Source organism: Triturus cristatus, chromosome 10, assembly GCF_964204655.1.
Source record: "Triturus cristatus chromosome 10, aTriCri1.1, whole genome shotgun sequence".
Classification (NCBI taxonomy): Eukaryota; Metazoa; Chordata; class Amphibia; order Caudata; family Salamandridae; genus Triturus; species Triturus cristatus.
Window position 1 is genome coordinate 677,887,945 of NC_140593.1, and position 27,482 is coordinate 677,915,426.

General features: G+C 47.6%; 1 protein-coding gene across 3 annotated transcripts in view; it reads right to left on the minus strand.

Moving 5' to 3' along the window:
* Positions 1-10,700: 10,700 nt before the first annotated feature.
* TELO2 (telomere maintenance 2) overlaps positions 10,701-27,482 on the minus strand; it is an 831,249-nt gene continuing 814,467 nt past the window's right edge. For 2 of the 3 annotated variants that reach the window (XM_085628170.1, XM_085628172.1), the window contains 2 exons: positions 15,882-15,997; positions 10,701-11,292 (listed from right to left, as the gene is read on the minus strand). In XM_085628170.1, the coding sequence (XP_085484296.1) occupies positions 11,186-11,292; positions 15,882-15,997 (223 nt within the window). In that variant the 3' untranslated portion in view covers positions 10,701-11,185. The remainder of the gene's footprint in view (positions 11,293-15,881; positions 15,998-27,482) is intronic. The other variant, XM_085628173.1, reaches the window with a different exon arrangement.

A 27,482-nucleotide genomic window follows, 5' to 3' on the forward strand; every position in this document is an offset into this window, starting at 1 on the left:
TGGGGGACAGGTGGGAGCCCCAAAGCCTACGGGTGGCAGCAGCATCAACACAGCAATTAGAAGAATGCACAGGGGTATAGGAAGCGTAGTGCCGCCGGGGCTCATCTCTCCCAAGCATCCCGTGAACAGGAGAGCTAGATTCTATGACTATATGACAGGAGCAGAAGATCATGACCAACTAAACCTCCTCAGACCAAGGCCGGGCTAGGGGAGAACAGTGCGAGCATCGGGGCCAATCACAGGACGCTGAGACGAGAAACAGACACAACTAACAGCGCGCCGAGACACTGCTCTTCCTCCTTTGCTTCAAAGTCTTGGGAGCGAATGACGTTGAGAGCGAGTTCTCACACTTTCCTACACAAGAGTAATCGTACGAGCAAGCGTTCCGGTAGACTCAACAAAAGTGGTTTTCGCTGGCCACGCCTGTATCTGTTTGCTGTAATAATGCCCCTGCGGTGCTGTTCGAAATAAGGAGCCAATACATTAACAGGCTCTTAGAGCCCGCGCACGAGCCGGACACGAAAATGTTAGTAAAAATGTAAAAAAAAGTATGTAAATTATACAGCAATCATTACATAAATCTGTTCTGTAAAGTCTTTTCAAAATACAACAAGCACGCCTGCGGCGGCAAAAGTAAAAGCGAGGAATGCAGCTGCAGCGGGAAGCGAGTGATGCGCGTGCGCTCGTGTGAAATCTGAAACAAAACAGATGGCACACTGCGCATGCCGCTGCTCGTAACCGCAAGCCGTAGGCCGGAAGTCTAGAGCGATCCCAAGAGGTTGTTTTCCTAGAGCAGCGCATGTGCGCTGCGCTAGGCTCGACCTGAAAAGCATCTTTATTTTAATTTGTCACCATAGGAACTGTGTGAGAAGTGGGATAGATTGCAGTCATGGCTGTCCATTACTCCACAAGTTTTTTCTGAGGTCGAGGGGCACAGGTAGATGTTGAAATCAAACCCCCCCCCCCACCCCCCCCCCCATAATGTGAATACATCCTCTAAGCCACCCATGTGGAGCATATCAAGATTATAGTCAAGCTGATTAAGCACCATCGGTAAATCACTCATCTGGGCATTGCTGTAAAATGTAATCAGCACAACTTTACAAGATAATAAAACATTGATACTGATTAGTTGAACATACTGGGATCATGACATTGCGCAGTGGCAAATAGTTGCAAATATAAACTGCTAAGCTGCCCTTTGCTCTGCCAGATGTCATAGATGCTGCTGGGGCACAAAAAGTTCTATACCCGTTAACGTGAATGGGTTCCATGGTCCAGGATTCCTGGAGGCATCGAATCTGAAATTGGGTGACTAAACCACCCCCCCCACCCGTCTGCAATGTTAACCTTCCAACGCAATCCGGCCACATTCCAGAAAAAGTAATCTGAAAGAGGAAATTGAAATACTGTCCTCAAGACATGCAATGGAAGTGGAACTAGCGGACACGTTACTAGCAGTTACAGGGATGGGGAGGCACAGCCTATCAGGGGACACCTCTGGTGGCCCTTATTCACAGCATTGCCAACCTTGCATGGGAGGTTAAATGAATTATAATCAATGGAAACAGGGAAGAAACTGATACTGTCACCAAATTCTCCTGGTGTTATTGAGCGGAGTGATAAACACCCTCCTTACTTTGGGGCATCGTCATGTCTGGCAATGGCTACCTGATGTGACTAAGCTGAGTCAGTCAACCTCTAATAATGCCAATCTTTCAGAAAGATTGCGAGTTGGAATTGCAAACAAATTAGGGAATGTGATAACTGAGGGAAAGGGATGGTTTAACGTACCAGTATGGTTTGTGTGTGCCAGTGGAGGGGTGAGGATGATAAAAGAAGCCAAGCAGAAGTACTGATATTTTGTGAGGTGGCTTGATGGAAAAAATAGTTCTATTCAAGATGGAGTGCACCAGTCTGTGAGATTTAAAAGTCAGGAATTTGCAGTCATTCTCTACCCTTTTAGAAGCCTTACCCACCCATTGCACCCTTCCTGCCATTTTAAAATCATCAATCTGAAAGTGACAATTAGTTATAGATTCCTCACCTTAGAATTACCCGCAGGCGTCAGACCCCTGCACGTCGGTGGGTGGCGTCGGTCGTCCCCACATCAGTGGTTGGCGTCGCCGGGATGACGCTGCGGTATCTACTTAGACGACGCCCATGCGCGCTCACGTCAGTTATTTCTTTTTCCGCGCCATCCACCGCAGATCCGGAGAGAAGCTTGCCCCTTTTTGACAAAACTTTTTTGACTTTTGTCGAGTTATTTTCGAGTCTTTGGGCCCTGCGGATTCAGTTGGGGGATCATGGCCTTCACGCTGGTGGCTCCGGCCCCGATGCCACAGGTTCCCCTTGGATCCAGGCCTGGATCCGGATTGGAGTGGGTCGACCTCACTGGTCCTTCCCCAACGCCGATTCGACTGCCGACGACTCAGACGCCGGTTGTATCCCCATCCAGCATCGACCCCGGCCTCCCACTCGATATGAACGCTGAGCCAGACCGAAGTCAAGGGACACCGGTGTCGGAGCCAGAGGGTGTTTTTAAACCTACGTTCTACCCTGGCTTTCCCTTTCACCGTTGGATAATGATGAGGAGGACTGGGAGGGTCTGGTGACCCTTTAACTGACCAGTTGGAAGAGCTGGACGGGAGAGAGGAACTGGGTGATGCCAGTGGGCTGGACATATCACCAGACCTTGGCATGCTTTTCCCCCCTACTGTGGCTATGGAGGAGGGAGCGTCATACGCAGTGGTGTTGCGTAGGGCAGCTGACGCCTTGGGCCTCGAGCTTCCTACAGTGGCAGTCAGGACTAACCTCCTGACTGAGGTGCTTCATGCAGCGGCATTCTCTTCGGAGCCCTTGCTGCCATTTAATGAAGCCCTCACTGATGTCCTGTTGGGTTCCTGGTCCAAGCCCAACACAGGGACTCCTGTGGATAGGAACAACGCCCAACGCCACCTCCGGGCGACCCACTTTTCCTCTCCCAACACCCTCACCCCGAGAGCTTGGTCGTTCAAGCCTCTTCCTCCAAAGGCAGCGCTCCACCGAAAAGGGAATCCAAGAAGCTGGACCACCTTGGAAAGAAAATATTTTCTTCTGCCTGCTTATGACTGTGGTCGGTCAACACTGCATGTCTCTTGAGCCGGTATCAGCACTCGGTGTGGGACACGGTTGCGCGAGTGCTGCCACAATGCCCGGAGGAGGCCCAGGCTGTACTCAACCATGCCATTGCAGAGGGTAGAGACGCAGCAAAGTACATCACTAGGTGTGGACTGAACACCGCCGACTCACTAGGCAGGGCGGTTTCCACGTCGGTAGCACTCAGACGCTACGCCCAGCTGAGGACGTCTGGCTCTTCGGGGGATGTCCAATCAACACTTTTGGACATGCCTTTTGATGGGCGTCACCTGTTTGGCTTCAAGGCAGATAACGCGCTTGAGCGCTTTAGGGACTCTTAAGGCTACGGCCAGGTCCTTGGGCCTCGCAGTGTCGTCACGCCCTTTGCAGTCTGCTTTTCGTCCCTTTCGTGGCTACGGAAGGGGTGCCCCACCACATGCCAACCAGAGTCACAGGCCGGCACAAACTAACCGGTCTATGCGCGGCCAGGGACGTGGAACCCAGCGACGTGGGTCAGGGTGCCAGAGGGCGGGCCAGCCCAACACCGCCCCCTATGCAGCAGCCTCCAAACCCTCCTTGTCTAACCCTTCAGGGCCACCAAAGATCAGTGGGCAGCAGGCTTCGCCATCACCTCCCCCACTGGTCCACCATCACATCGGACAGATGGGTTTTGCAAATAGTCCAAAGGGGCTACTCCCTCCCCTTCAAGACTGCCCCTCCATCCATGCCACCAGCATTCCGCCGCATGTTGGAGGATCACTTGTCCCTTCTCCAACAGGAAGTTACGGCTGTATTGGTGAAGGGAGCCATTGAGTGAGTCCCTCTGCCAGAAATAGGTCGTAGCTGTTACTCCCACTACTTTCTAGTGCCCAAGAAGGACGAAGGCCTGCATCTTATCTTGGACCTCAGGGATGTCAACCGCTTCATCCGGAAGGAGAAGTTTAAGATGTTGACTCTGGCTCAGATCCTGTCTGCCCTCGTCCCTGGAGACTGGATGGTAGCGTTGGACTTGCAGGACGCTTACTTTCACATCCCCATCTTGCCTGCCCACCGGCGCTACCTGCGGTTCACGGTAGGCCGTGAGCTTTTTCAGTTTACCGTGCTCCTTTGGCCTTACAAACGCCCCTCGGGTGTCCATGTAAGTGATGGCGGTGTTCACAGCTCATCTGCACAGATCAGGGGTTCCAGTCTTTCCCTATCTGGATGACTGGTTGTTGAAGGCGGTCTCACCCCAGACTGCCGTCTCCCACCTCCAGACTGCCGTCTCCCACCTCCAGACTACGGCAGACCTTCTGCACTCGCTGGGGTTCTCAATCAATTTGCCAAAGTCACACCTGATTCCCTCTCAGAAGCTCCTTTTCATCGGAGTGGTTCTGGACACAGCACTGTTTCGGCCTATCCTACCGAGCAGCGAGTCTGGGATATACGAGCTATGATACCGATGTTTGAGCCCTTATCGCGGGTTTCGGTGAGAATGACCCTGAGGCTGCTGGGCCTCATGGCCTACTGCTGGTGGATCGTGCCAGGTGGCATATGCGGGCTCTGCAGTGGGACCTGAAGTTCCAGTAGGTGCAGCATCAGGGCAATCTTTCCAATTGCGTCCAGATCTCGGAGGGCACTGCACACCAACTGCAGTGGTGGCTTTCGAACCAGGATTGGGTCAACGGCAGATCCCTCTCCCTTACTCAACCAGAGTTCACAGTAGTGACAGATGGGTCACTTCTGGGATGGGGTGGCCACATGGGAGAGGCGGAGATCAGAGGCCTCTGGTCTCCGGCGGAGTCCCAGCTCCACAACAATCTTCTGGAGCTGTGGGTGATCTGTCTCTCACTGAAGGCATTCCTTCCTTCGGTCCGAGGAAGAGTAGTGCAGGTGTTCACGGGCAACTCCACTGCCATGTGGTACTGCAACAAACAGGGCGGGGTGGGGTCGTGGACCCTATGTCAAGAGGCTCTTCGCCTCGGGACATGGCTGGAACATCAGGGCATGTCCCTGGTGGTTCAACACCTGGCAGGTTCTCTGAACGCCAGTGCGGACAAACTCCGCCGCAGATGCGTGATGGATCACAAATGGCGTATTCACTCGGGAGATGATGCAACGTCTCTTTCGACAGTGGGGAGAGCCATGGTTAGATCTAGTTGCCACCGAAGAGAATGCACATCAGCAGTTCTGTGCGTTGGAATTTCCAAAGCGGCACTCGATAGGCGACGCTTTTCGTCGTGAGTGGAGTTGCGGTCTTCTATACGCTTTTCCACCTATACCACTTTTGCCCAGAGTCCTGAAGAAGATCAAGCGCGACCGTCATTCTTGTGGCTCCGGACAGGGCACGGAGAGTCTGGTATCCCGAGCTCTTACACTGGCCATCGATCCTCTGATCCGACTGCCTCTTCAGGAGGATCTTGTGTCGCAGCAGCAGGTGAGGGTCCTCCACCCAAACCTGTCGAGCCTCCACCTCCTTGTGTGGAGATTGAGCGGCGACAGTTGACAGCTTTCGGCATTCCTCCCGAAGTCTGTAATGTAATCTTGGCAGCCAGGCGTCCCTCCACTAAAACGGTATATGCCTGTAGGTGGAACAAATGTGTGGCATGGTGTGCAGAAAAGGCTGTAGATCCCCTTTCTGCGGTTCCCCTCTTCCTTCTTTCCTTGGCCCAGCAGGCCTCTGCTCTGGGCACTCTGAAAGGCTATCTCTCGGCCATTTCAGCCTTTCTTCGGCTGCCTGTCCATCCTGCTCTTTTCAAGTCCCCAATTTTAAATAGGTTTCTGAAGGGCATCACTCCTCTCTTTCCTCCTGTTCCTAACTGCCTTTCTGGTTAGTGAGCTTCAAGCGCTTTCATCTAAACCTCCTTTCCTTGCAGTCCATCCGGACATGGTTGTGCTACGCACATGCCATTCTTTTCTTCCCAAAGTTGTTACCTCGTTCCACATAGGTCAGACCATGACTTTGCCCACCTTCTTTCCGCCCCTGCATCCGTCCCAGGAGGAGGAGAGACTCCACCGTCTGGATCCAAAACGTGCGTTATTGTTTTAACTTGATGACACACATCAATTCCAGGTGGACGATCAACTCTTCGTGGGCTATGAGGGTGCGAAGAAAGGTCGGGCCTTGCAAATCCGAACCATCTCTCAATGGGTCGTTCTTTGCATAAAGATTTGCCATTCCTGGTGAAAAAGGAACCTCTGGTGGGACTGCAAGCTCACTCCACCAGAGCGATGGCAGCCACTACCGCTTTGGGACATGGAGTCCCCCTCAGTGATATCTGCCAGGTAGCACATAGGCATCTCTGCACACATTCACCAAGCACTACTGCCTCGATAGTCAAGTCCGGAGGGATGGCTTCTTTGGCCGTTCGGTTCTCTAAGATTTTCTGGTGTGAACTTAGTTCGCAGACCCACCTCCGGTGTTGGTATTGCTGGGGTATCTATTCTAAGGTAAGGAATCTATAACTGTCTCTTTCAGATAAACAAGTTACTTACCTTCGGTAATGATATATCTGTAAGAGACATAGATTAGTTATAAATTCCTTACCGCCCCACCCATCCTCCCCGTTCTGTGAACTGACTTCTAGTGTGAGGGACTCCCCTTCTGGGCCCTAGTTTGTGCACCAGTCGTCAATCTCTTGCATGGCTCTGCGCTTCTGGCGTGGAATGTCGTGTAAAAAGAACTGACGTCAGCGCGCATGGGCGGCGTCTAGGTAAGTACCCCTATGTCATCCCGGCGACCACGACGCCGAACGCGGAGTCGACAGACGCCACCCAGCGACCCGCAGGGGTACTGCTAAGAAACAAATGTCTCCGGATCCAATCCGACGCCGGGGATAATTCCAAGGTAAGGAATCTATAACTAATCTGTCTCTTACAGATATATTGTTACCAAAGGTAACTTGTTCAACAGCACCCCTGTAAGCCAATTTAGGGACTTGTTTCGCAATGATTCCCAGGAATCGGGTACAAAACCAAGTAAGGTGGGTACATTAGCCAAAATTACAACATATGGTGCGGCTAGGCCCAACGTGATTTTAGTTCTTTCCGCCGTTCCCTGCGGTATCCCACTACGTCGCTGTAAATTGGCGTAGCCAGGGGGGTGAGACGAGTGAGTGGAAGGGCGTTGACAATCTGTGTCCACAGTAGAGGGTATAGTGCCCCCACCCATGTTACCGATTGTGTGCTGCATGGCCCTAGGGCTGGCATTTAAATGCGTAATGGGACGAGCGACTGTGGGCTGAGGAGGAACAGATGGTGCCACAGAAGGAGCCACTCTAGAACTGGACAAAGGCGGTGCAATATTAGAGAAAGCATGAGATTTCAGCAGATCCAAGCAGCTATAGGTGATACTTTCAATCTGTGTTAAACTGGTGACAATGAAGTCCAAGGAGGCCTTGACCATAGATTCTAAGGCTTAAAAACGCAAACTTTTAAGTTGTCTCGTTGGTGAACTAGGGATTGTTGATCTAGTCTTGTTATGAGTTAGTCTACAAGATCTTACAAGTGCATTTGGTTTGCGTGGTGGCAAATCCCCCCTTTGATGGTTGCTCTCAGTTGCACATTCTGAGGGCCATGGCGTTCTCATCCGTTTTGAAGGTGGTAGTAGCCTAGTGTCAGGTGGGGAAGTATGAGGTGAATTTATATTTGTTGATGGTACACAGGTGGCAGTCGTGTTTGGAACAGCACCCCGAGAGGATATTACGGGCCATCACATGTGCGGTCAAGTAATAGATTAGCTGACTACCCTTGATTGCAAATGGACAGTCGCCTCATGATACTGGAGATTTCCCTTTCGATGTCGCCCATGGCCCCTGTTAAATAGTCTGTGTTGGAAGTGCACAGTTTACCAGATGGTTTATGTGCTGCCTAGAGGATTTCTAAGTAACTGAGGAGTAGGGAAGGTTTATCTTTCCCATTATCAGATGGTTAACATGAGAAGGAATAGAAAGAAGCAGGTCAAGGTTTGTCATTCCGCCTAAGTCTCTAGGGTAAGGGGGAGACAAGTCAAAAACTTACAGTTATGTGGCAAAGAGAGGAATTACTAAATCAAAGGTCAAACAAAGGACCTGTCTTAACCCCTGTAGATTAAACGAAAATGCAGGGCTGATATGGCAAGATGGGTCAGGTGTCAATAACATACAAACAAGAGCCAGAGAAAGATTGAACAGCTACTCACAAGTCACCTAAGGCACAGCTTGAACAGTTCACTTGTCCGAGGGGCTCAGGATCATACGTTAGAGTGTTGGCCTAGCAGAGTCTCCTACGGTTGAGGATGGGTGCAGGACGGGCCCGCCCTTGATCCGGGCGCGGCCGCACAGCGGGAGTGCTGAAAGCGCTTTATGGGACACAGCTGGTGCACTGATGGGCCTCCTCTACCTGGCCCGACCTGTCCTGGGACTTCGAGTCGCTTGCTGATGCCACTCTTAACATCCACAGAGCGAGACTACTGAAAGAGCTGATGGGCCTCCTCTACCTGGCCCTAATGTGTCCTGGGACTTTTAGTCCCCTGCAGATGCTGCGCTTCACACCCACAGAGTGGGACTGCTGAAAGCGCTGATGGGCCTCCTCTACCTGGCCCTACTGTGTCCTGGGACTTTGAATCCCCTGCTGATGCTGCTTTTCACACCCAGAGCGGGACTACTGAAAGCGCTGATGGACCTCCTCTACCTGGCCCTTTGTGTCCTGGGACCACGAGTCACCTTCAGGATGCCAGTTGCCTTGTACAAGCCCTGATGCTGGTTTTACTCGTGCCTCTTTCCTACCAAAGGTGGTGACGCCTTTCTACATGGGCAAAGGAGCATTGTTGTTCTACAATGATTGCATCAAAAAAATTATTCATTAGGTTCACAGGAGCAAAAAATAAATGAAAAAGCAGTGCAGAAACAGACCATCTCCAGATGGATTGTTCTCTATATAAAGATTTGCTAAGCATTGGACAAAATTGAAACCCCCTGAGAGTTTGTGGGCTTATTCCAAGAGAGCCGAGGCAGTGACCGCTGAGTTAGCGCCGGAGTCCCAGTCTTGGATGTCAGGCTGCTACGTGGGCATCTCTGTGCACATTTACCAAACACAACTGCCTGGACAGTCAGGTCTGTCGCGATGGGCACTTGGCCTATTTGGTTCTCCAGGACTTCATGGTTTAATCTATTCAAAGACCCGCCTCTGGGAATGTATTGCTTGGGTATCTACTTTAAGGTAAGGAATCTGCGGCAAGAAGTCTCTATCAGATGAACAAGCTTCTTACCTTTGGCACCGCCTTATCTGGTAGAGACTGTAAGTCTTTAGTATCTGCACATTGGTTCATTGGTTCTCTATGTGGCGCTATGCTTCTGGCACACAAACGTCATAAAAAACAGATTTTAGCGTTCTGGGGTGGTGCCTATATAGGCACCGTACACGTCACATCAGGCACGGCATTAATCAATGCCTCCTATTGGCATTGAGAGGAACTGCTCAAAAATTTCCAGTTTCAGTCTGACGCCTGGGGAATATTTTAATGTAAGGAATCTGTGGCTAGATTGAGTCTCTGGCAGATACGAGATTACTTAAACTAAGTAACTTGTTCTTTATGTCGAAAGGGATACAAAGATGACTGGCCACAGAAGTGAAAGAAATCCCCCACAGTTCAGTTAGCGTTTAGAAGAAAATGGACAGAGAATAACCTTTACTATAGTGACCATTTTCAACATTTCCCTACTCATAATGATAAACTATATCTTTGAGCATCCTGGTTGAATACCTCTGTTTGTCAATATGAAATTATAGATATCTTAAATGTGCATAGTAAAGAACTTTAATGACACCATATCCTAGTCTGCAGACACAATGTTTTTGTCTACTGTGCAACCCTCACAACCGTGGATATACCGAAAGAACTCTTCAAACGAGAAAAACACTTATCTGTGTCAATGACAGTGAAAGGTTTTAAGACATCCTGTGCAACACGGTACTATACAACAAAGTTCTTGGGAAAGCCATCACAATGCTTGCCCCTAATTAAACTTGGCATATTTAACTGTTTCCAGTGGGAGGGACATCATCAGAGTCATTGACAAAGTGGGCACCTAGTGGAAGAGGCAGCAGCCTTTTTGAGAATAAGATGAGATCTAATGCCCTGTGGACTTAGCAGCTGGATTGGTTGTGGTGGACAAGAAAAGGGAAGGCTGGTAGCTTTAATGGCAGGTGGTGGAAGAAGCCTGTTACATTCTGCTTCAAACTCAAGTTTTTGATACCTGCAGTATGTAAGGGGAAATATTGATGTGTTGTGTTCGCAAGGTATTTAGAGGGACACAATGAAATTCTGTGTAGGGCATGATACCTACCTGCACATCATTGGAATTCAACCTGACTTGTGCAGATGCTAGTCATGTAAAAGGAGGCCCGCTGCTTTCACAATTGTGTACATCCATCAAACTCCCCAGACAGATATGATGTAATCTGCATGACCTCCTTGTATGTGGTGCAAGGTTCTCTCCAGAACCACATGGACTCTTCAATTCTACTGCTAACCACTAATACATTCTCTTTGACAAGGAAAACTCAAATTTGGCTGTATGCACTCCATTTTTCCTAAATGTTGTGCAAAATCAAGTTCATAAAAATAAAACAATGAAATAAGTCTTTATTTAACATTATTTTTCAGCCTCACTGAAAACTGATTCCATCAGTCTTTTATATTCCACTCTCAGTAGGTATTCAGGGGGACGTAGGCAAATGCCAGTGCTGACTCCACACAATACTCAACTGCATGGGTTATTTCACAAGATGGGTAATCTGCAGTTCACTATACACATAAAAGGAAGCAAAATACATTATTACCATATGGAGCAGATAGTCTGGCTTAGAGGAAGGTGTATTCAGGACCTCTGCCATGGCTATTTTCTTGTCTGCTTGAGCCGTCCACAATAGTTTCTGTTCTTATCTCTGCTAGAAACTCAAAGTTGCCAGTGGTATTAAAAGACAGACCCCAACTGTAATGTGAAATTGATGTTGGAAGCTGACATTCTCCACCAGAGTGTGCCCCCTCACCATAAAAGATGGATGGCAGCTACCTACGCATTGGTGGGATAGTGCATTTAGTCCTCCTTCACTCTGGATTGCCAGCCTTTAGCCCATGTTTCAGATTTTCCAATAACAAGAGGCTCTGCAGGGCCAGCTGTCTGCAGTCAGCATCTGTGTCCTTCTCTGCCACATCTGTGGGGAAATAAGGTCACAGGATTAGTGGGAAGAGAGAAAATTAGGAATTTATTGTGTATCTCCTACTACCCAAATACACAAGGAAATATTGTACCATTATCTCACTGAAATGCACAAGAACATAACTCATCTATCCTGCTGAAATACGTACACCTGTGCACAAAACCCATTACATCTTCTACTAAAACAATGCATAATTCTTAGAGTCACTCGACTTCCCAGCCAGAGAGGACCATATGGTGTCTATAATCTAAGTTTTTATGCCTATGCTTAAATGCAGAAACCTTTCACACTTGTGGTTCTCCCTAGGTTCCCGACTACATCAAACCAAAACCTGGTCTCCACTGTATATATAACCCACCTCTGACAAAATGTTCCGAAATATATATGAATTATTCACAAGTGCATTACTTAAACTATCCAGCGCATACTCTTTCCGAAATAGCAACATCATGCCGAAGAATACAGCTGATCAATGCTCAATATTGGCGAAGTGGCCACACCAGAGGAGATACAGTCCATATACTTTAGTCATGCCAGGTAATCCAATCAGACTGGGATACACTATGGCAAACATTGCAAGACACCACAGACCTACAAATTCCACCTTCAGTCGTGTTGGCGCAACTGCATGATCCTTAAGACATGGACATAATAACCAACTACAAGAGGCGGTGGCTGGATACATCACTCACAGGGGCCACATTATGTATACTGCAACCCTGAAAATGATCACAGCCCTGACGTTGGAAGAATAGACGGCGACCATGAAAGATATAGCATCCTATGAGCATGTGGTCTACAACTTGAACTATAAACCACAAAAAATCAAAGACATTTGGAGAACATAACAAATCCCAGGAGCCATAGGGCAAAACACCCTGCTTACATTTGGCAAGTTTCTAGGTTCCCCGGCTACTAAAGTAACCTCTCCACCCCCACCAATCCTTAATTACCACAAGGTAAATGGACGAACAACACTGGCACCAAATATGCTACCTTCCTATCTCCACTTTGTTCTAATGCTCCCACCCATCCCTAAACGGAGCAAGGCAACCTAAATGACGTATAAGCCATCTCATTCACTGGACTTACGCATGCAAACAATGGCACCTCTCATGTTCCTTATCTTCTTACTCACTGTACCAAAATATAGGTCTATACTTTTGATATATGTAATGCATAAATGATGTCTTTTTCATAACCAATAAAAGAATATCCAAACAAAATCAAGAAAACACTAGATCAGACTTTAGGGAAGGGGTAAATCGAGCAGATATCACTACACTGTGGGTATCCAAGGTAGAGACCGTAAACCAGTTAGAGTATTACAGTAAGTAGCAACATTCAACTGCACTGATAAAAGAACCAATTCTCTATGTCTACTCTCCTTACAGCCACTGGGTTCACATGCAGGTGATAACAGCTTGTTAATTCATACGTTTGCATCCACCGGAACCAGACTTTTTTCTGTAGAATTAGTGCCAGACAAACCATTTGGCTGTATTTTCACACAACATCAGGGAGACAGAGGGTGTGATTCCCTGTGTAAGTTTACTATTTGTTGCTATTCACAAATTCTGATTTAATAGTAAGTTTACAACTGCAGAGGCTCCTCAGTCGGACGGAGATCTCTGCATAAAAAAAGAAAGGCCTGTCGTGTGTTGGGATATACATATATATATATCTCGCACCTGCTGTTGTACTAGAATTCTTCGATAATGTCCTGCTCGAAGGTTGTTCTGCAGGTCTGCCAAGGCTATGGGATGGGTGATTTTAATTTAGTGCTAGCCTCCCAATAGAATAGAACTTCTGTCACTCATTCACCGCTTCCAAAATCGAGCAACCTGTTGCATATTTTGCAGATGTAAAATTTAGTGGCTAAATGCAGAACTCTGCAACAACTAGAAAGATAATTTTTGTACTATTCATCAATGCATGACACAAATGTCTGCAGTGACCTATGGTTTGCCTTCCAATCCTTGCTTGAGAAATTTAGAGAGGTATTAATTCTACCTAGAACCTTATTGCACCACGCCCCCAGTCATTCTCTCTTTGCATAGTTCCTCGCCTCCGCAGGGGATTAGATATTGGTGTTTGAATACCGCTACAGTTCTTCCGTCAACTCAAGACAGGTTCTTTTAAGGCTGATATGGGGTAGTAAGCAGCTGTGAATTAAGTGGGACGTCTTGATCCAACCAATGACTAAAAGGGGCCTGTCAGTGCCTAATCCTTTTCTCTATTATTTGATCACGCAAGCACATCATGTTAATTACTGGGTTGGGACACAGGCCTCTCTGATAGATGTGAGAATAGAAAGGACATTAGCTGAGCCCTATTGACTGACATCAGTATTTTGTAAACAGCAACACTACTTCAAACCCCACATCACTCGACTGATGTGGGTTAGGAAGAAATGTTACTGTCTATAATAAACCAGAGTGATTTTGAGTCTGGGGAAAGTTAGGTGGTAAATCTGTCCAGTATTAAGAGAGTTACCAGCTTTTGCTTCTATGAGGATTAAAATGTACCTTCCTGAACTAGATTTCCTTGTCCTTTCTAAATTAGATAGTGCACAGTGCAAATCACTGGAGTTCCTAACTCCATACTGACCCCATTGAAGGGCATACAGCATGCAACTCTTGCCTCCTTAAAGTGAAAATATGACCACCTCACTCTCACCTTGAAATACCTTTGTCGTCTACAAGGCAGTAACCACCAGGGCCCAGTCTGCCTGACCACTATACTAACAATCTCAGTAGATACACACAAGCAGCTACGACATCAAAAGATAGCAATTGATGTACCTAAATCCGGAACAAAACTCCTTCATATTTCAGACTCTTCCCTCACTCTTCCAATTTAGTATAAAATACTGCCCTTCTCTCATCAAAAAGTATCTCAGCCCAGCCCGGACTAAGGGCGGACCCTCTAAGACCCTCATAGACACGAGGAGACTGGACTGGGCCAGACCCCCTGGCTGAACATCGTTTAACATAGACCCACCGTGTAAGTGTTTGTTTGTGGGGCTCATTGTATGAACATCATGTCCATTGAAATCCCAACACTGGAGTTACCTGGCCATGTGAAGCCGGTGGGTTTGGTAGACGGAACATTAGACAGGTATTTTAAGAAATCCTTACTCGATCCCCCAATTACCCCTACCCTTGAAGAATTACGAACTGAACGACGGCGGTCGATTGAAAGTTTAAAGAACAGACCATTGCCGCTGTCACCGGCGCAAACGAGCTCTAAGGGTGATAATTGCACTACCTCACAGGATAGTATCCCTCTAATATTTAGAGAAGGTACATCTATAAGGGAACCCGAACCCTTGGGCACTAATAGCAATCAGGTAGTCATAGTTACTACTCCCGGTAACATAAATCCAGTTGTAATTACTAAAGCGCAAATTACCCCAATACCTTCTCATACAAAAGTAGCTAACAGTAGGGTTAGAAAAGTTACACAAGTTAAAATTCATGGCCCCCCTCCGGCTAAACGGCGCAAAAGTAACCCTCCCAAGAGGAAATTTAATCACGCAGACTTTGGTAAGAAGAAGGGTGTTAGTACCAAAGGAGGATCGGTTACAGTACTAGATGAAGGAAGGAAAGGAATTTCCCCAACGCATACATGTGTAACTCCGTATATTGACCCTGTTATTTCTATTATTGATAGCCCCCCTGTGATGGGTAAGATACAGACATCTCCAGACAGGGCTCTGATTGGGAGCATAGAGTCCATAATGAGGACCTATTCCCTGGCTATCATAGAAAGACTTGATAAACTAGAAGACAGACTTGGGAATTTAGAACAAGAATTGGTGAAAAAGCTCGTAACCAACAAAGCACCGTTTATTCTCCCTATACAAGCCCCAACGGTACCTTCCTCATCAGGGACATCCGCTACAATAACATTAACTACCCCTGAACAGATTATTACTCAGCCTCAACCCTCAATTTGTATGAGTGGAAGTGTATCAGGGAATATTTCCGTTGGACCTAATAGTAAACCAATATCAGAACAGGCTGAAATGTCCAACGGACAGCGGAATAACTCTGGTCAAGCCGTAGGGAATATAAATAGAGAGAGAGATAACGAGCGACTTTCCCGAGTTAAATTTAACAAGGGTCCTCTTCCAGAACTCCCACCAGAAGCAGTACCCCTAGTAGTAGTTCTTACCTTAACTATTGTCAATATGGACTGACACTCCTGGTTTTTCTGATCCTGGAGTATAACAACCAAGACTGCCCCTTTCCCCTCTCCCACACCTGATGTGCATGATTGTTGAATTGTTCCATATGAGCCCCAACAACAGTTTGCCATTACTCACCATCAAGGTGAGCACGTTACAAGTATTAGTACCAACAGTGTTAGAATCTAGGTTCATGAGTGGATATGTGTAGTATCCAGTGCTTTCCTGCCGGTCAGTATTGTGGTACACTGATAGAGATAAGCTTGGGTCCCAGCAGCAGAGCAAATGGAGTGATGCACATCGCTTTATGTAATGTGCTCTTCAGTGCTAATAGCTCTTTCTAAGGAGGACATGCCATTAATTAATTTATCACTGAAAAGTCTGGATTTACCTGCCAGCCAGTACTGCGCCTCCAACAGCTCATCAGTCATGTCGCCCAGCAAACGTTCCTTCGGGACGCTGAGGAGTGTGGATGATACACAGAACAGGAGGCCCTGGCGCACAAACCTGGGGGGAAAGGTGTAGCAAATATGTGTGTGTATAGGCTTGGATTAATAACTGCACAATAAGTTTGGCCCAGCATCACTTTGGATAGCTTCAGCCCTGGCTGAAAAGAATATGTTACTAGTTTGCTTCATTATTTAATATTATCTTAATCAATTTACACCATTAACAATGTGTGGGACAGTGAACTTTCAGGATAATGTGAGGTGCAGATTATGCTCTGGATTTGCTCACAAAGTGTATACATGAGTTGACCTTGCTAATGTGCACAGACATGCATGCAAACTAAGAAAATGTATCAATTTGATTTGTGAAGCACACCGCAAATTTCAAAAGTGCTAATTGCGTAATCTGTGCACATGCCTTATATGCATATAGGGAGCATGACAGGGGGCTTGTAAAAGGAAACTGATGGTGTACTAAAATGCACGTTAATTGTATATGTAACCCGTAATAGCCCTTGCTACTCCCTGGTGTAAATGAACCGTCATTCCCAAAGCTAATAGTCAATCAGGATTCCCATTTGTCATGACATTGCCCAAATGTTCAACACATCATGCTCTGGCATCACCAATAATATAGATTTTTTTAAATATGTAATACCACAGATATGTGGTGTGTGACAATTTCATTAGGGTGGCCCTTCAGAGCCAAGCCATAATGGAGGATGGAAACCTGATGTCAGATGCAGAGCCTCAACACTGCTCTACTCCCAATTCTCTCTAATAGGTTTGCAAAAAACAGCTATGTGCACCACTAGCTGGACAGTATGCGATATGCGCATCCTATTAGCCATTTTCCTTCAAAGAAGCAGATCTAAACACAGGTCAAACTTGTGCTGCATTGATATAACTGTGTGCGTTAGAACACAAACCACAAATTGCCTCCGATGAAAAGGACAGACAGTGAATATCAGCAACCACAGAGTGACAGCAGGTTACTCTTCTACTGCTGCCTTTCCTATTACATTTCTTAGTTTCCTTCTAAGGAACACATAACATTACAGAATTTGGGACGTAGACTGGTAGGGACATAGTTCAGAATGGAGCCATTAGAGGTTTTGATAATCTATGGCAAGTGTTCAGCACATAACCGGGCCAATTCTTGGTATATACGTTGCAATAGAAAACATGCAGGTTTCCTCAAACAGGAAAGACATAACTTTCTATTCACAACATGACAACTGAGGTGTAGTTTGGGAGTTACCAATATTTACAAAACATTGGCCTCCTGTTCTCCAATACATTTGTTCCAGAAAGAGCAAACTGAAATGGAAAGCTAGATGGGTCACAAAAGTATAAGAAGTGGTGGGGGGGGGGCATGTTTTCACCCCATTTAACTAATATTGGCATTGATTCTATATAATATACTGACAAAAACAGCTCCTCTTTTGAGATGTGGTTTGGAGATCTGACTCGTCAGTTGCAGTCATATCTGGTGGAGAGAAGCAGTCTGGAAATCTGGACAAGATGAATATAGTGCAATAGCTGCAATGTGTTACACCTCTAACTGTATGTGATTATGAATAGTTTCAGTTGAAATATAAAATGCTAAATAGCAAAGATAATGTCAAATTAAATTTTTATAAAACGTCTAAACAAAAATTAACAAGTTCACCATTGTTATATATCTAAATATAGATCGAATGTTTAGTCCATTACTGTAGGAAGCTGGCTCTCTATAAAGTGCACTAAAACGAAGTATACTGTGCAGAGAGTCCAGTGAGAACCAGACAATACTAATGCTCTATTTGTGGTAGTGTGGGTGAGCAGTAAGGTTTATCAGAGGACAGTGTTATCAGCACTTGTACTCACAGAGGCAATAAATAATACACAGTCTCAAGAATGAATCCGAGACCAATTTGCAAAAATAACATCGATTTTTATGTAATTTTTCAGACCAACAACTTCGTTCTACAGTAAGTCCTTTTCAAAATATGAATTTTTCAATTTCGCAAAATAAAACACTATTGTGCGCAATTACACACCATTGAAGTCAATTGGAGACAACAGAACAAGTTACTTACCTTCGGTAACAATGTATATGGTAGAGATATATAATAGTTGAAGATTCCTTACCATAGAATTTCCCCCAGGCATCAGTCTGGATCCGGAGAATTTTCAACAGCAGTACATACCCCTGTGCGTCAGTAGGTGGCGTCAGTTGGATCCGCATCCGTCGTCTGCGCTAGGATGACATTGTGTGACCTATATAGACACCGTCTATTCGTGCTGATGCAAGTTCTTAACACGACTTTCCACGCCAGAAGTGCAGAGCCATGAAAGACACTGACCACTGGTGCATCAAAGCTAGGGCCCTGTAGGAGAGTGCCTATCTCTAGAAATCAGTTCGCAGAGTGTGGAGGACGGGTGGGGCGGTAAGGAATCTACAACTAATATATGTCTCTACCAGATACATCATTACCAAAGGTAAGTAACTTGTTCATCTGATAGAGACTATTGGTTGTAGAGTCCTTACCTTAGAATAGATACCCCAGCAATACCAACCCTGGAGGAGGGTCTGCGTACCAAGATTACAACAGGAAGTCCTGGAGGACCGAATGGGCAAAGTACCCGTCCCTCCAGATTTGGCAGTCAAGGCTGTAGTGTCTGGTAAACGTATGCAGGGATGCCCACGTCGCTGCCTGACAGATATCAAGGACTGGGACTCCGCGTGCTAACGCAGTTGTTGTTGCTGTTGCTTTAGTGGAGTGAGCACGTAATCCCACAGGAGGCTCCTTCTTCGCCAATGCATATCATATTTTAATGCAGAGGACAACCCATCGAGACATGGTCCATTTTTACACAGCCCAATCTTTTCGGGCGCCCACATAGCCAATGAAGAGTTGATTTTCCACCCGGAAGTCTTTGGTATGACAAAGATAAAAAGACAACCCACGTTCTGGGTCCAGACGGTGGAGTCTCTCCTTTACCTTGGAGGTATGCGGGGGTGGGTAAAAGGTGGGCACAGTGATGGATTGTCCCAACATGAAAGGGTGTGACCACTTTAGGGAGGAACAAAGCTTTCCTTCGAAGCACCACTTTATTCAGATGGACGGACAGATAAGGAGGCTTGAAGATAGAGCCTGAAGCTCACTAACTCTGCAAGCAGAGGTGATGGCAATAAGAAAAGCAATTTTAACAGTCAGAAGCCTGAGAGGGCAATTATGAAGAGGCTCCAAGGGAGAACACATAAAAAAATTTAAGACCAAATTTAAATTCCACTGGGGCATTATGAGAGGGGACAGAGGAAACAAATGAGTAAGGCCCTTAAGGAATCTATTTACAATGGGAGACCTGAACAAAGAAGGATGATCTGGAAGTCTCAGAAAGGCAGATGTAGTTGCAAGATATCCCTTCAGGGTGCCCAAGGCAGAACCCTGCTGGGCCAAAGAAAGTATGTACAAGAGGACCTCTGAAAGAGGGGCAGAAAGGGGATCAACAGCCTTTGATGTGCACCATGCCACAAATTTGTTCCATCTACAGACCTATACGGATCTAGTGGAGGGACACCTGGCTGCCAAGATGACATCACAGACTTCAGGAGGAAGGACAAAAGCTGCCAACTATTGCCTCTGATTCCCCACGCAAGTAGGTGGAGGCTGGACAGGTTTGGTTGAAGAACTGTCCCCTGCTGCTGCAACAGAAGATCCTCCTGAAGGTGCAGTCTGATAGGGGAATCGATGGCCATGCTCAGAATATCGGAATAGCAGACTCTTTGTGCCCAACCTGGAGCCACAAGAATTATTTGAGCCTGGTCGTGCTTTATCAACAGGAATACTCTGAGCGGAAGTGGTATAGGTGGAAAGGCATAGAGGAGGCCAAAGCTCCACTCGTGACGAAAAGCGTCGCCAAGAAAGCGCCACCTTGGAAACTCTAACGCAATACTGCCATCACCTTCATGAACACCTGCTTGTTCCCTGACCCACGAGAGCACTGGGTCCCACGTCTGCAGCCACGCAGAGGCAGGGCAGCTTGCATGACTTGGTGGCGGGGCTGGACAGGATGTGGCTGGGTGCCCCTTCTGTAGCCACAAAAGGCAGACTGAGGTGGACGGGAGGTAGCTGCGAGGCCCAAGGATCTGGCTGTAGCTCGAGATTCCTTGAAGCACTCAACCGCTGAGCCTGCCTTGTCACCAAAAAGGCAAGTGCCGTCAAAGGGCAAATCCCTCCACTGAAAAGCCAGAAGTCCTCAACCAAGAGTAGCGTTCGAGTGCTAACGACGAAGTAACCGTTCTGCCCAGTGAGTCGGTGGTGTCCAGTCCACAGCGTATGGTGAATCTGGCTGCATCTCTCCCATCTGCAACTGCCTGAGAGGGAACGGCCCGGGCCTTCTCCGGGCACTGAGGCAGCACCTGCGCAACTATATCCTAGATGGTGGGACGAAGAGGCTCAGAGGATCCCGGGCAGGGAGGGACAAATAACAGGCCTTCACAGAAAAGAGTAGCTGCAGCTCAGAGGGCACCCGCGAAGGGCTTCTGCACACGGTCCGATGAGAGGGGTTGACCTTCCGCGCTCCAGGGTTACAATGGGGAGACAGCAGTGGGGGGGGGGGGGGGGGGGGGGAATTAGTAATCTGTTTTTGACTGGTTGAAGACGGGAAGGGAGGGGGGCACATGAGACCAATGCACCATTCTCCCCTCAGAACCGAGATTGAGCGAGGACATATTAGCTCAGTGCTTAAGGGGAATGCAGAATGTGGAATAGGACATACTGATAACAATTAACGTAAGAACGTATCGATACCAATATGTATGGTTGTCCAAACTGATACCAAATGCCAATAAAGATTGTTTAAAAAAAAAAACTGTTTTCTAGATGGTATGGGAGTATCGGCCCAAGAGGCATGCGGTATTCACCGACCGCAATGCCAAGCTAGAGGAAGAAAACACCCTCTTACCAAGGTGGTCCAGCTTCTTGGATTCCCTATCTCGGGGTGCAGAAGGGAATGCGCCCTTTAAAGATGAGGCTTGGACAACCAAGTTCTCAGGGGAGGGATGTTGTGCCAGGAACGCTGGGTCGCCTGAAGTAGGGCGGTAGCGGCAGGTGACTGTACCGTCCACAGAAGCTCCTGTGCTGGGATTGGACCAAGTGCCTAGAAAGACATTTGTGAGGGCTTCATTGAAGGGCAAAAGGAGTTCTGAGGTAGAAGCACCTCTGTAAGGAGGTTAGTCCTGACTGCCACTGAAGAGAGCTCGAGGCCGAAGACCTCAGCTGTCTTTCTCACCACCACGGCATAGGAAGCTCCCTCCTCCGTAGCACAGGTAGGGGGAGAAAGCAGACTAGTATCAGGGGAAGTGTCCAGAACACTGGCCTCATCCGCTAGGCCATGGGGTCTTCAAGCTGGTCAGTTAAAGGGTCTAGCTGCCCCCTCCCATTCCTCATCAGCACCTCTTGGCATAAAATCAGCGCCAGGGATGAACACAGGGACAAAAGTCCCTTCCGGCATCGGAACCGACGTCAATTGACATTGGTTCGGCTCCGTATCCACTTCGGGGAAGAGGATGGGGTCGAAGTCGACTGAGGGCACAGTCGGCATCGGGAGCCTAGTCGCCGGGGCTGACGTAGGGGAAGGTCAAGTAAGATCGACTGGTATCAGTCTGTATGCGCTAACAGATCCACAAGGGGCCCATCGGAGACAGGGCCAAAGCTGTTGACGTGGTAGGCCTAGGCCCCCAACCGTCTCTGCGGGGCCCGAAGGGACACCAGCGGAGCTGGGTTGCCCAAAAATGAGGTACAAGGCCTCCTAGAATTTTTGGATTTGGGCAGGAGATGCTTCTGCTCCGGAAAAGTAGGGAGACAAGCAGTCGTCTCAGAAGGAGGCTCCGGAGACGGAGCTTTTGAGTGACAATGCTCAAGAGTCCTGCGTTGCCAGTGCTGCTTCGACTTCTTCTTGTGCTTACCTGAACGGTGATGGATCAAACCCAGATCTGTTGACTGGGTGTGAGTGTTTGATTGGTTCTGATGCTCTGTCCATCACCACCCCCTTTTGTACCGCTTTGTTCGCCATAAGTTGGCAGGGTATGCTCAGACGTGAGTCCCTTGCTCACTTTGCCACTGGATTCAAGCAAGCCTGGCTGAAGACGGCTGAAATGCCAGAAACCGGTCCTAGGAAGCTTGTTTCCGGTCCAGGGAAGGCATGGCTTGGCAGTTCGGGCTGGACTGTTCCCATGAGGCACAGGGTCAGACTGATTTGCATATGGCCATGTCTGAACTGGGGTGGCAGAGTGGGCTAAAGAACGGTGATGGATCAAACCCAGATCTGTTGACTGGGTGTGAGTGTTTGATTGGTTCTGATGTTCTGTCCATCACCACCCCCTTTTGTACCTACCTGATCTCCCTGACAACTTAGAATGAGATAAGGAGTGTGGGCTCAGTGACCGTTCTGTGGAACCTTCCTCTTGAACGAGAACAGGAGCGATGTGGAGCCAAGCGCCAGGCCTCCTTCAGCTTTTGGGACCGCTCCCAGAAAGTGTTCGGATTCATGGCTTGGAACTCAGAGCATGACTTTGGCTCGTGGTCACACTCCGGGCACCAGAGGCAAACTAGGTGCAGATCCGTGACGGACATCGTCCGATGACAAAAACCACAGGGTTTGAAGCCGGTCCTATGATGGGACATCCTCAACGCACCAGGAGCCCAAGACTCGAAAAGGATGTTGACAAAAGTAAAAGAAAAAGGTAGCCAAAAACCCCCCAAGGGGTAGCTCTCTCTGGATCTGCGCCTAGGCTGGAGCAGAAAAAGAAAGAACTGACGTTTCACGCATGGGCGGCATCTATATAGGTCCCGCAACGTCATCCCAGCGCCAGGACGGAAGCAGAGCCGACCGACACCACCTACCAACACGAAAGGGTACTGCTGTTGAAAATTCTCTGGATCCAGACAGAATCCTGGGAAAATTCTAAGGTGAGGAATCTACAACTAATAGTCTCTATCAGATAAATGGATATAAATCATACAGTTGGATTTCGAGGTTTACCTTCTGGATTTAGGTAAGTAGCAAGGCAGGCCCAATGTTTCACCAACGTATTCTCGGATTCATCCTGGATTTGGCTGGGAGCTGGATGCTGAGGTCATTTTTAGATGGTGCGCTACAAAGGGTGTGACCTGAAAACACATACTGCACAACGGGACTTAAAGGTAAGTCTGAGGTATCCCACTCAAGGAAGCAGGCTGCAAGGGCCATAGGACACAGGAGCACAGCTGGTTAGCAAAGGGTTGGGGGTGCTTCAGGGTTCTTAGATTCCTCACAGCAGCAGAATGAGACAGCACACCACAATTGTCGAGTCGAAAAAGCAGGCAGGGTTTTGCAACAAGATTCTGCAGCAGGTCTTCTGTTCTAGGGTCAGCAGCTCTTCTTTGGCCATATCTTCTTTGTATCCATCGAATCTGAAGTTTAGGGTCCAGGGATACCACCTTAATACTAAATTTAAGGGTGTTAAAGAGGGTGACAGGAAGTAGCCAATGGGCTACCTACATTTAGGGTGTCTACACCCTCTAAGTGACCACTTCCTGTGGGAAGGGGTACTAACCTAGTCCTGATACGTTAATTCCTGCCATCCCAAGATGCAGGAATTGGAAAAGTCATGCCCACATCACCTGTCCCACCTTAAGGGTGGCGCTGGCTGAATGCGGGTACACCTCCTAATTTAACAATGTTCTCGTTTGTCCTCCAGCCAAATGTGGAGCAGGACGGGGGGGGGGGGGGTTGGCATCCTCCACTAGCTGGAACTGTCTGGGTTGCATTTCAAAGGCAGCATCACCTTTGAAGCTTCCCGCCCTGAAAGACTACCCTGGCCTGGAGAAGGTGAGAAGCACCTCTGCCCAGAGCAGGCTTTGTTCCTGGCCTCTGAGAGCGCTGGCTCTCACCTCTTGAGGTCAGAAACATGTCTGGTGGTGGCAGGCTGGTTACAACTAGACAGAGACCACACCAGAGCTTGGTAGGTTAGCAGGGAACCCTCTACGGTGTCTCCTGTGTGCATTTATTAATAAATCCAACACTAGCATCAGTGAGGATTTATTAAAATGAGATATTTGGTACCAAACATTTTAGGGTACAGTGAAGCGATCATGGAGCTAGTAAATTTGTGATGACAAGTATCGAGCCCATATACACTCTATGGCTTCCCTGTTCACTTACAATATCCAAGAATTCACTTAGATATTATATGGTCCTATCTACTCATGCAGACATTTCCACACATGGGATATAGTGCACTCTGCCTTAGGGCTGTAAGCCCTGCATTAGGGAGAACTTACCTATACTTCATGCAGCGTATGGAGGCATAGCACACAGGGCTGTGTGCCATGTCGTCTCTTCGGTTTTCTCTGCATTAAGTAACACAACCTGCAAAGGCAGTTTGCATAGTCTTGGTGTGGGGTCTCTAGGGTGGCGCACTTTGTGCTGCAGTCCCAATGCCTAGGCCATTTACTAGGGACTTACAGGGGTTGCTGAAGTTGTGCCAATCGGGGCACAGTTTTAGGAAAGAACTCTGGCACTGGAATACTGGTTAGCAGGGACCTAATGCACTTTCAATTCGAAATCACATCATGCACTAGGCAAAAAGTGGGGGCTGACCATCTCAAAAGAGGCAATTTCCTACAATTTCTTTTACATAGAAACAAGAGGCTAGAAGTGATGGAGAATGACAGAGAAAACATTGAGGGAGGATATTACTGGATGAATTGAGATAGATAGGAGATGGTGTGTGTTCTTGGAGGAACAGGAGGAGAGGGAGTAGCAGAGGATGCAGAGAAAGTGTATGATTGTTGCTAGAGGGATGGAGTGAAGAGAGTGGAAGATTGTTTTTGGAGTCTAAAGATAAAGAGGAGAGGGAGTGTTAAAAGGATGGAGAGTGAGTCATGATGTGACTGTTGTTGCAGAGGCAGAGAAGAGAGGGGGTGAATTGTTATAGTGATGAGAACTAAAAGGTGTTATGGAGACGGAGAGGTTGTGTGTTTCAGAATGGGGACCAAAAGCCGTAATCTAATGTTATTTAAAGGAAAAAGGAGAAAGAGTAGTGTTAAAGAGGGATGAAAGTGAGAGAGGAGAGTGAATTATTGGAGAGATGAAGGGGGAGTTTTTTTGTATTACTTTATCATTTTTTGCATGAATAAATATGGAGAAAAGACTGTAGAAGAGAGAATGACCACCAAGTCACTGCTAGCTATGGACATCAGCGGACACTCCCCTTCATCCCTAGTGACACAGAAAAATAGTAAAAGTGAATCCAATGTTAGGGAGAGGCAAGTAGTCTTCAAAACCATAATCAATAACTCACCTTAGTCGGTCTCAATTTGAGAACAAAACCACCATAAGTGAGAAACTGTACCGTCCCTTCCTGCATCAATCAGAGCTGCCATGCGTAACACTCTACCTGTCAGGGACCATATACCAGTGCATCAAGATCTTTTAAGCATTCACCTAATAATGTATGCAATTGACATTTCTAATGTTTCCTCCATTATTGCTCTGTACCTATGAACCTTGGAAGATATAATAGAGCTGGATCCCTTCTATAGCAATGAGCTGCCTTTCTTTATCCAACACCTGTCAAAAACTTCCTCTATGTAAGGTGATTCCCTTGAGTCATATTTTTTTTTATTTATTTTTATTTTATATTTCAATCAAAAATAGGGAAGTAGAAGAAGCTGTGATCCAGTCGGCTTCCAGCTAGTCAGTTATAATCAAAGGGAATGGATCACTTGTAGCTGGCACCAGGGTTCGGGTGATTGTTTCCGATATTTGGTAAAAAACCCTCATTCACGTAAGGCAGTTCGTGGGCGGTATATCTTGATTCTCCGCCTTGATATCTAAATACGTGACAGCATCATCATTGGGTTTTTCCCATGCTTCCTCCAACCCGGAGGGAACCACTGGATGTTCCAGTAGTGATCAGGGAAAACATTAAAATAGAAAAGTGAGAAGTGCTCAAGTGAGGTGATTGGTTATAATAAAAAATTCCTCGAGCTACCTATATTCAAATTTTTTTTATTCTATTAGGTGCAGGGAAAAAGTTAAAAACAGCTAATTGCAGAGTGGACATGTAATGAATCCCCTGCAGTGTTAATCTAAGTGGTCGGTCGACATGTTTCAGCCCCAAGAGTGCCCAAGAGGGTCGGGGGGCTTTCCTCAGGACCTCAGGTGAAAAATGAAAATAAAGTGAGATTGGGATATTGTCCAATGTCAAATGGAAGTTCCAATACTATTCACAAGAACTTCATCAAGGGTAGTACCTTCGGTGCTCCAACTTAGAACTCCGTACGGCGAACAAATCAGCAGTATTAGGCGATTCCTGTGCAGCTACGACTTGTGCTGGCCTCGCTTCCGGGCCCGGTTAAGAAGCCCACCAAGCCTTCAGGCAGCTCGGGCTCGAGCCAGCCTACCCTCGGTGCCGACAAACTCTCATCCACACCGGCACCGAAAAAGATAACGGCCCTTTCCTCGTCCGTGCAGAGCTCAACACCGAAGCACTCGGCGCCGAAAACTGGCACCGGCTCCTCGGCACCTATAACATCCTCGGAGCCGAGCAAAAAACCGAAAAGCCTCGACTCCCAAGCCTCGGAGCCAAAACCCACCTCCGAACCAAGGAAGTCAAAATACATTTCGAAACCCCACAGTTCCAAACAAAGAACCAGTGCCGAATTGCCACCTAAAAAACCCATGGCTCCGACACCATCGGCACCGAAGGATCTGCCCCCTACAGCGGAACTGTTTCGACCCGATCCTTACCAAAAAACCCTCGTAAAGGATCCAAAGACTGGGCATTTGACGCTTAGCACCAGAAAAAGACCACTGGACAAGCCTGCACCAGCTCCACCACCAAAAAGGAGAGACTCTGCCACCTCCCCTTTGAGGATTCCTTCACCTCCTCCTCCTCCTCTGCCTCCCCCACCCAATCATTCTCCCACACCATCTCCAGATGAGGATGATGATGACATTTGCTACGACACAGAGGACGGAGCGGACGACCATCCAACAGGGGACCCTACTCCTACGGGCTCCCCAGACCCATGAGACGACTACAACATCCCAGACATCCCTAACGTCCCTCAGGAAGATCTTTACCCTTCCAGACCCTCCCCTCCCGGAGGACACAATGAGCTTTAACCAGCTACTCCATAGGGCTGCCCACTACCACGGGGTTGATCTCCACACAGACCCCGTGGAGGAGGATTTCCTCTGAGACACATTTGACACTGCACAGAGGTCCACCTCAATTCTCCCCATGCTTAAGGGGGTTATTAAGCACGCACCAGAGGTCTTTAAAGACCCAGTTAGGGCCAGGGTCATCAACCCTTGCATTGAGAAGAAATATAAGGCCGCCCCAACAGATCCAACCTACATTAGAGGCCCGCACCACTAGACTCCCTGGTAGTCTCCAATGCGAGGAAACGTGCCAATTCCCAGGCATCAGGTGAGGCTCCACCGCCAGATAAGGAGTCTAAACTCCTGGACAGCTCTGGCAAGCGGACAGCGTCCCAGGCGGC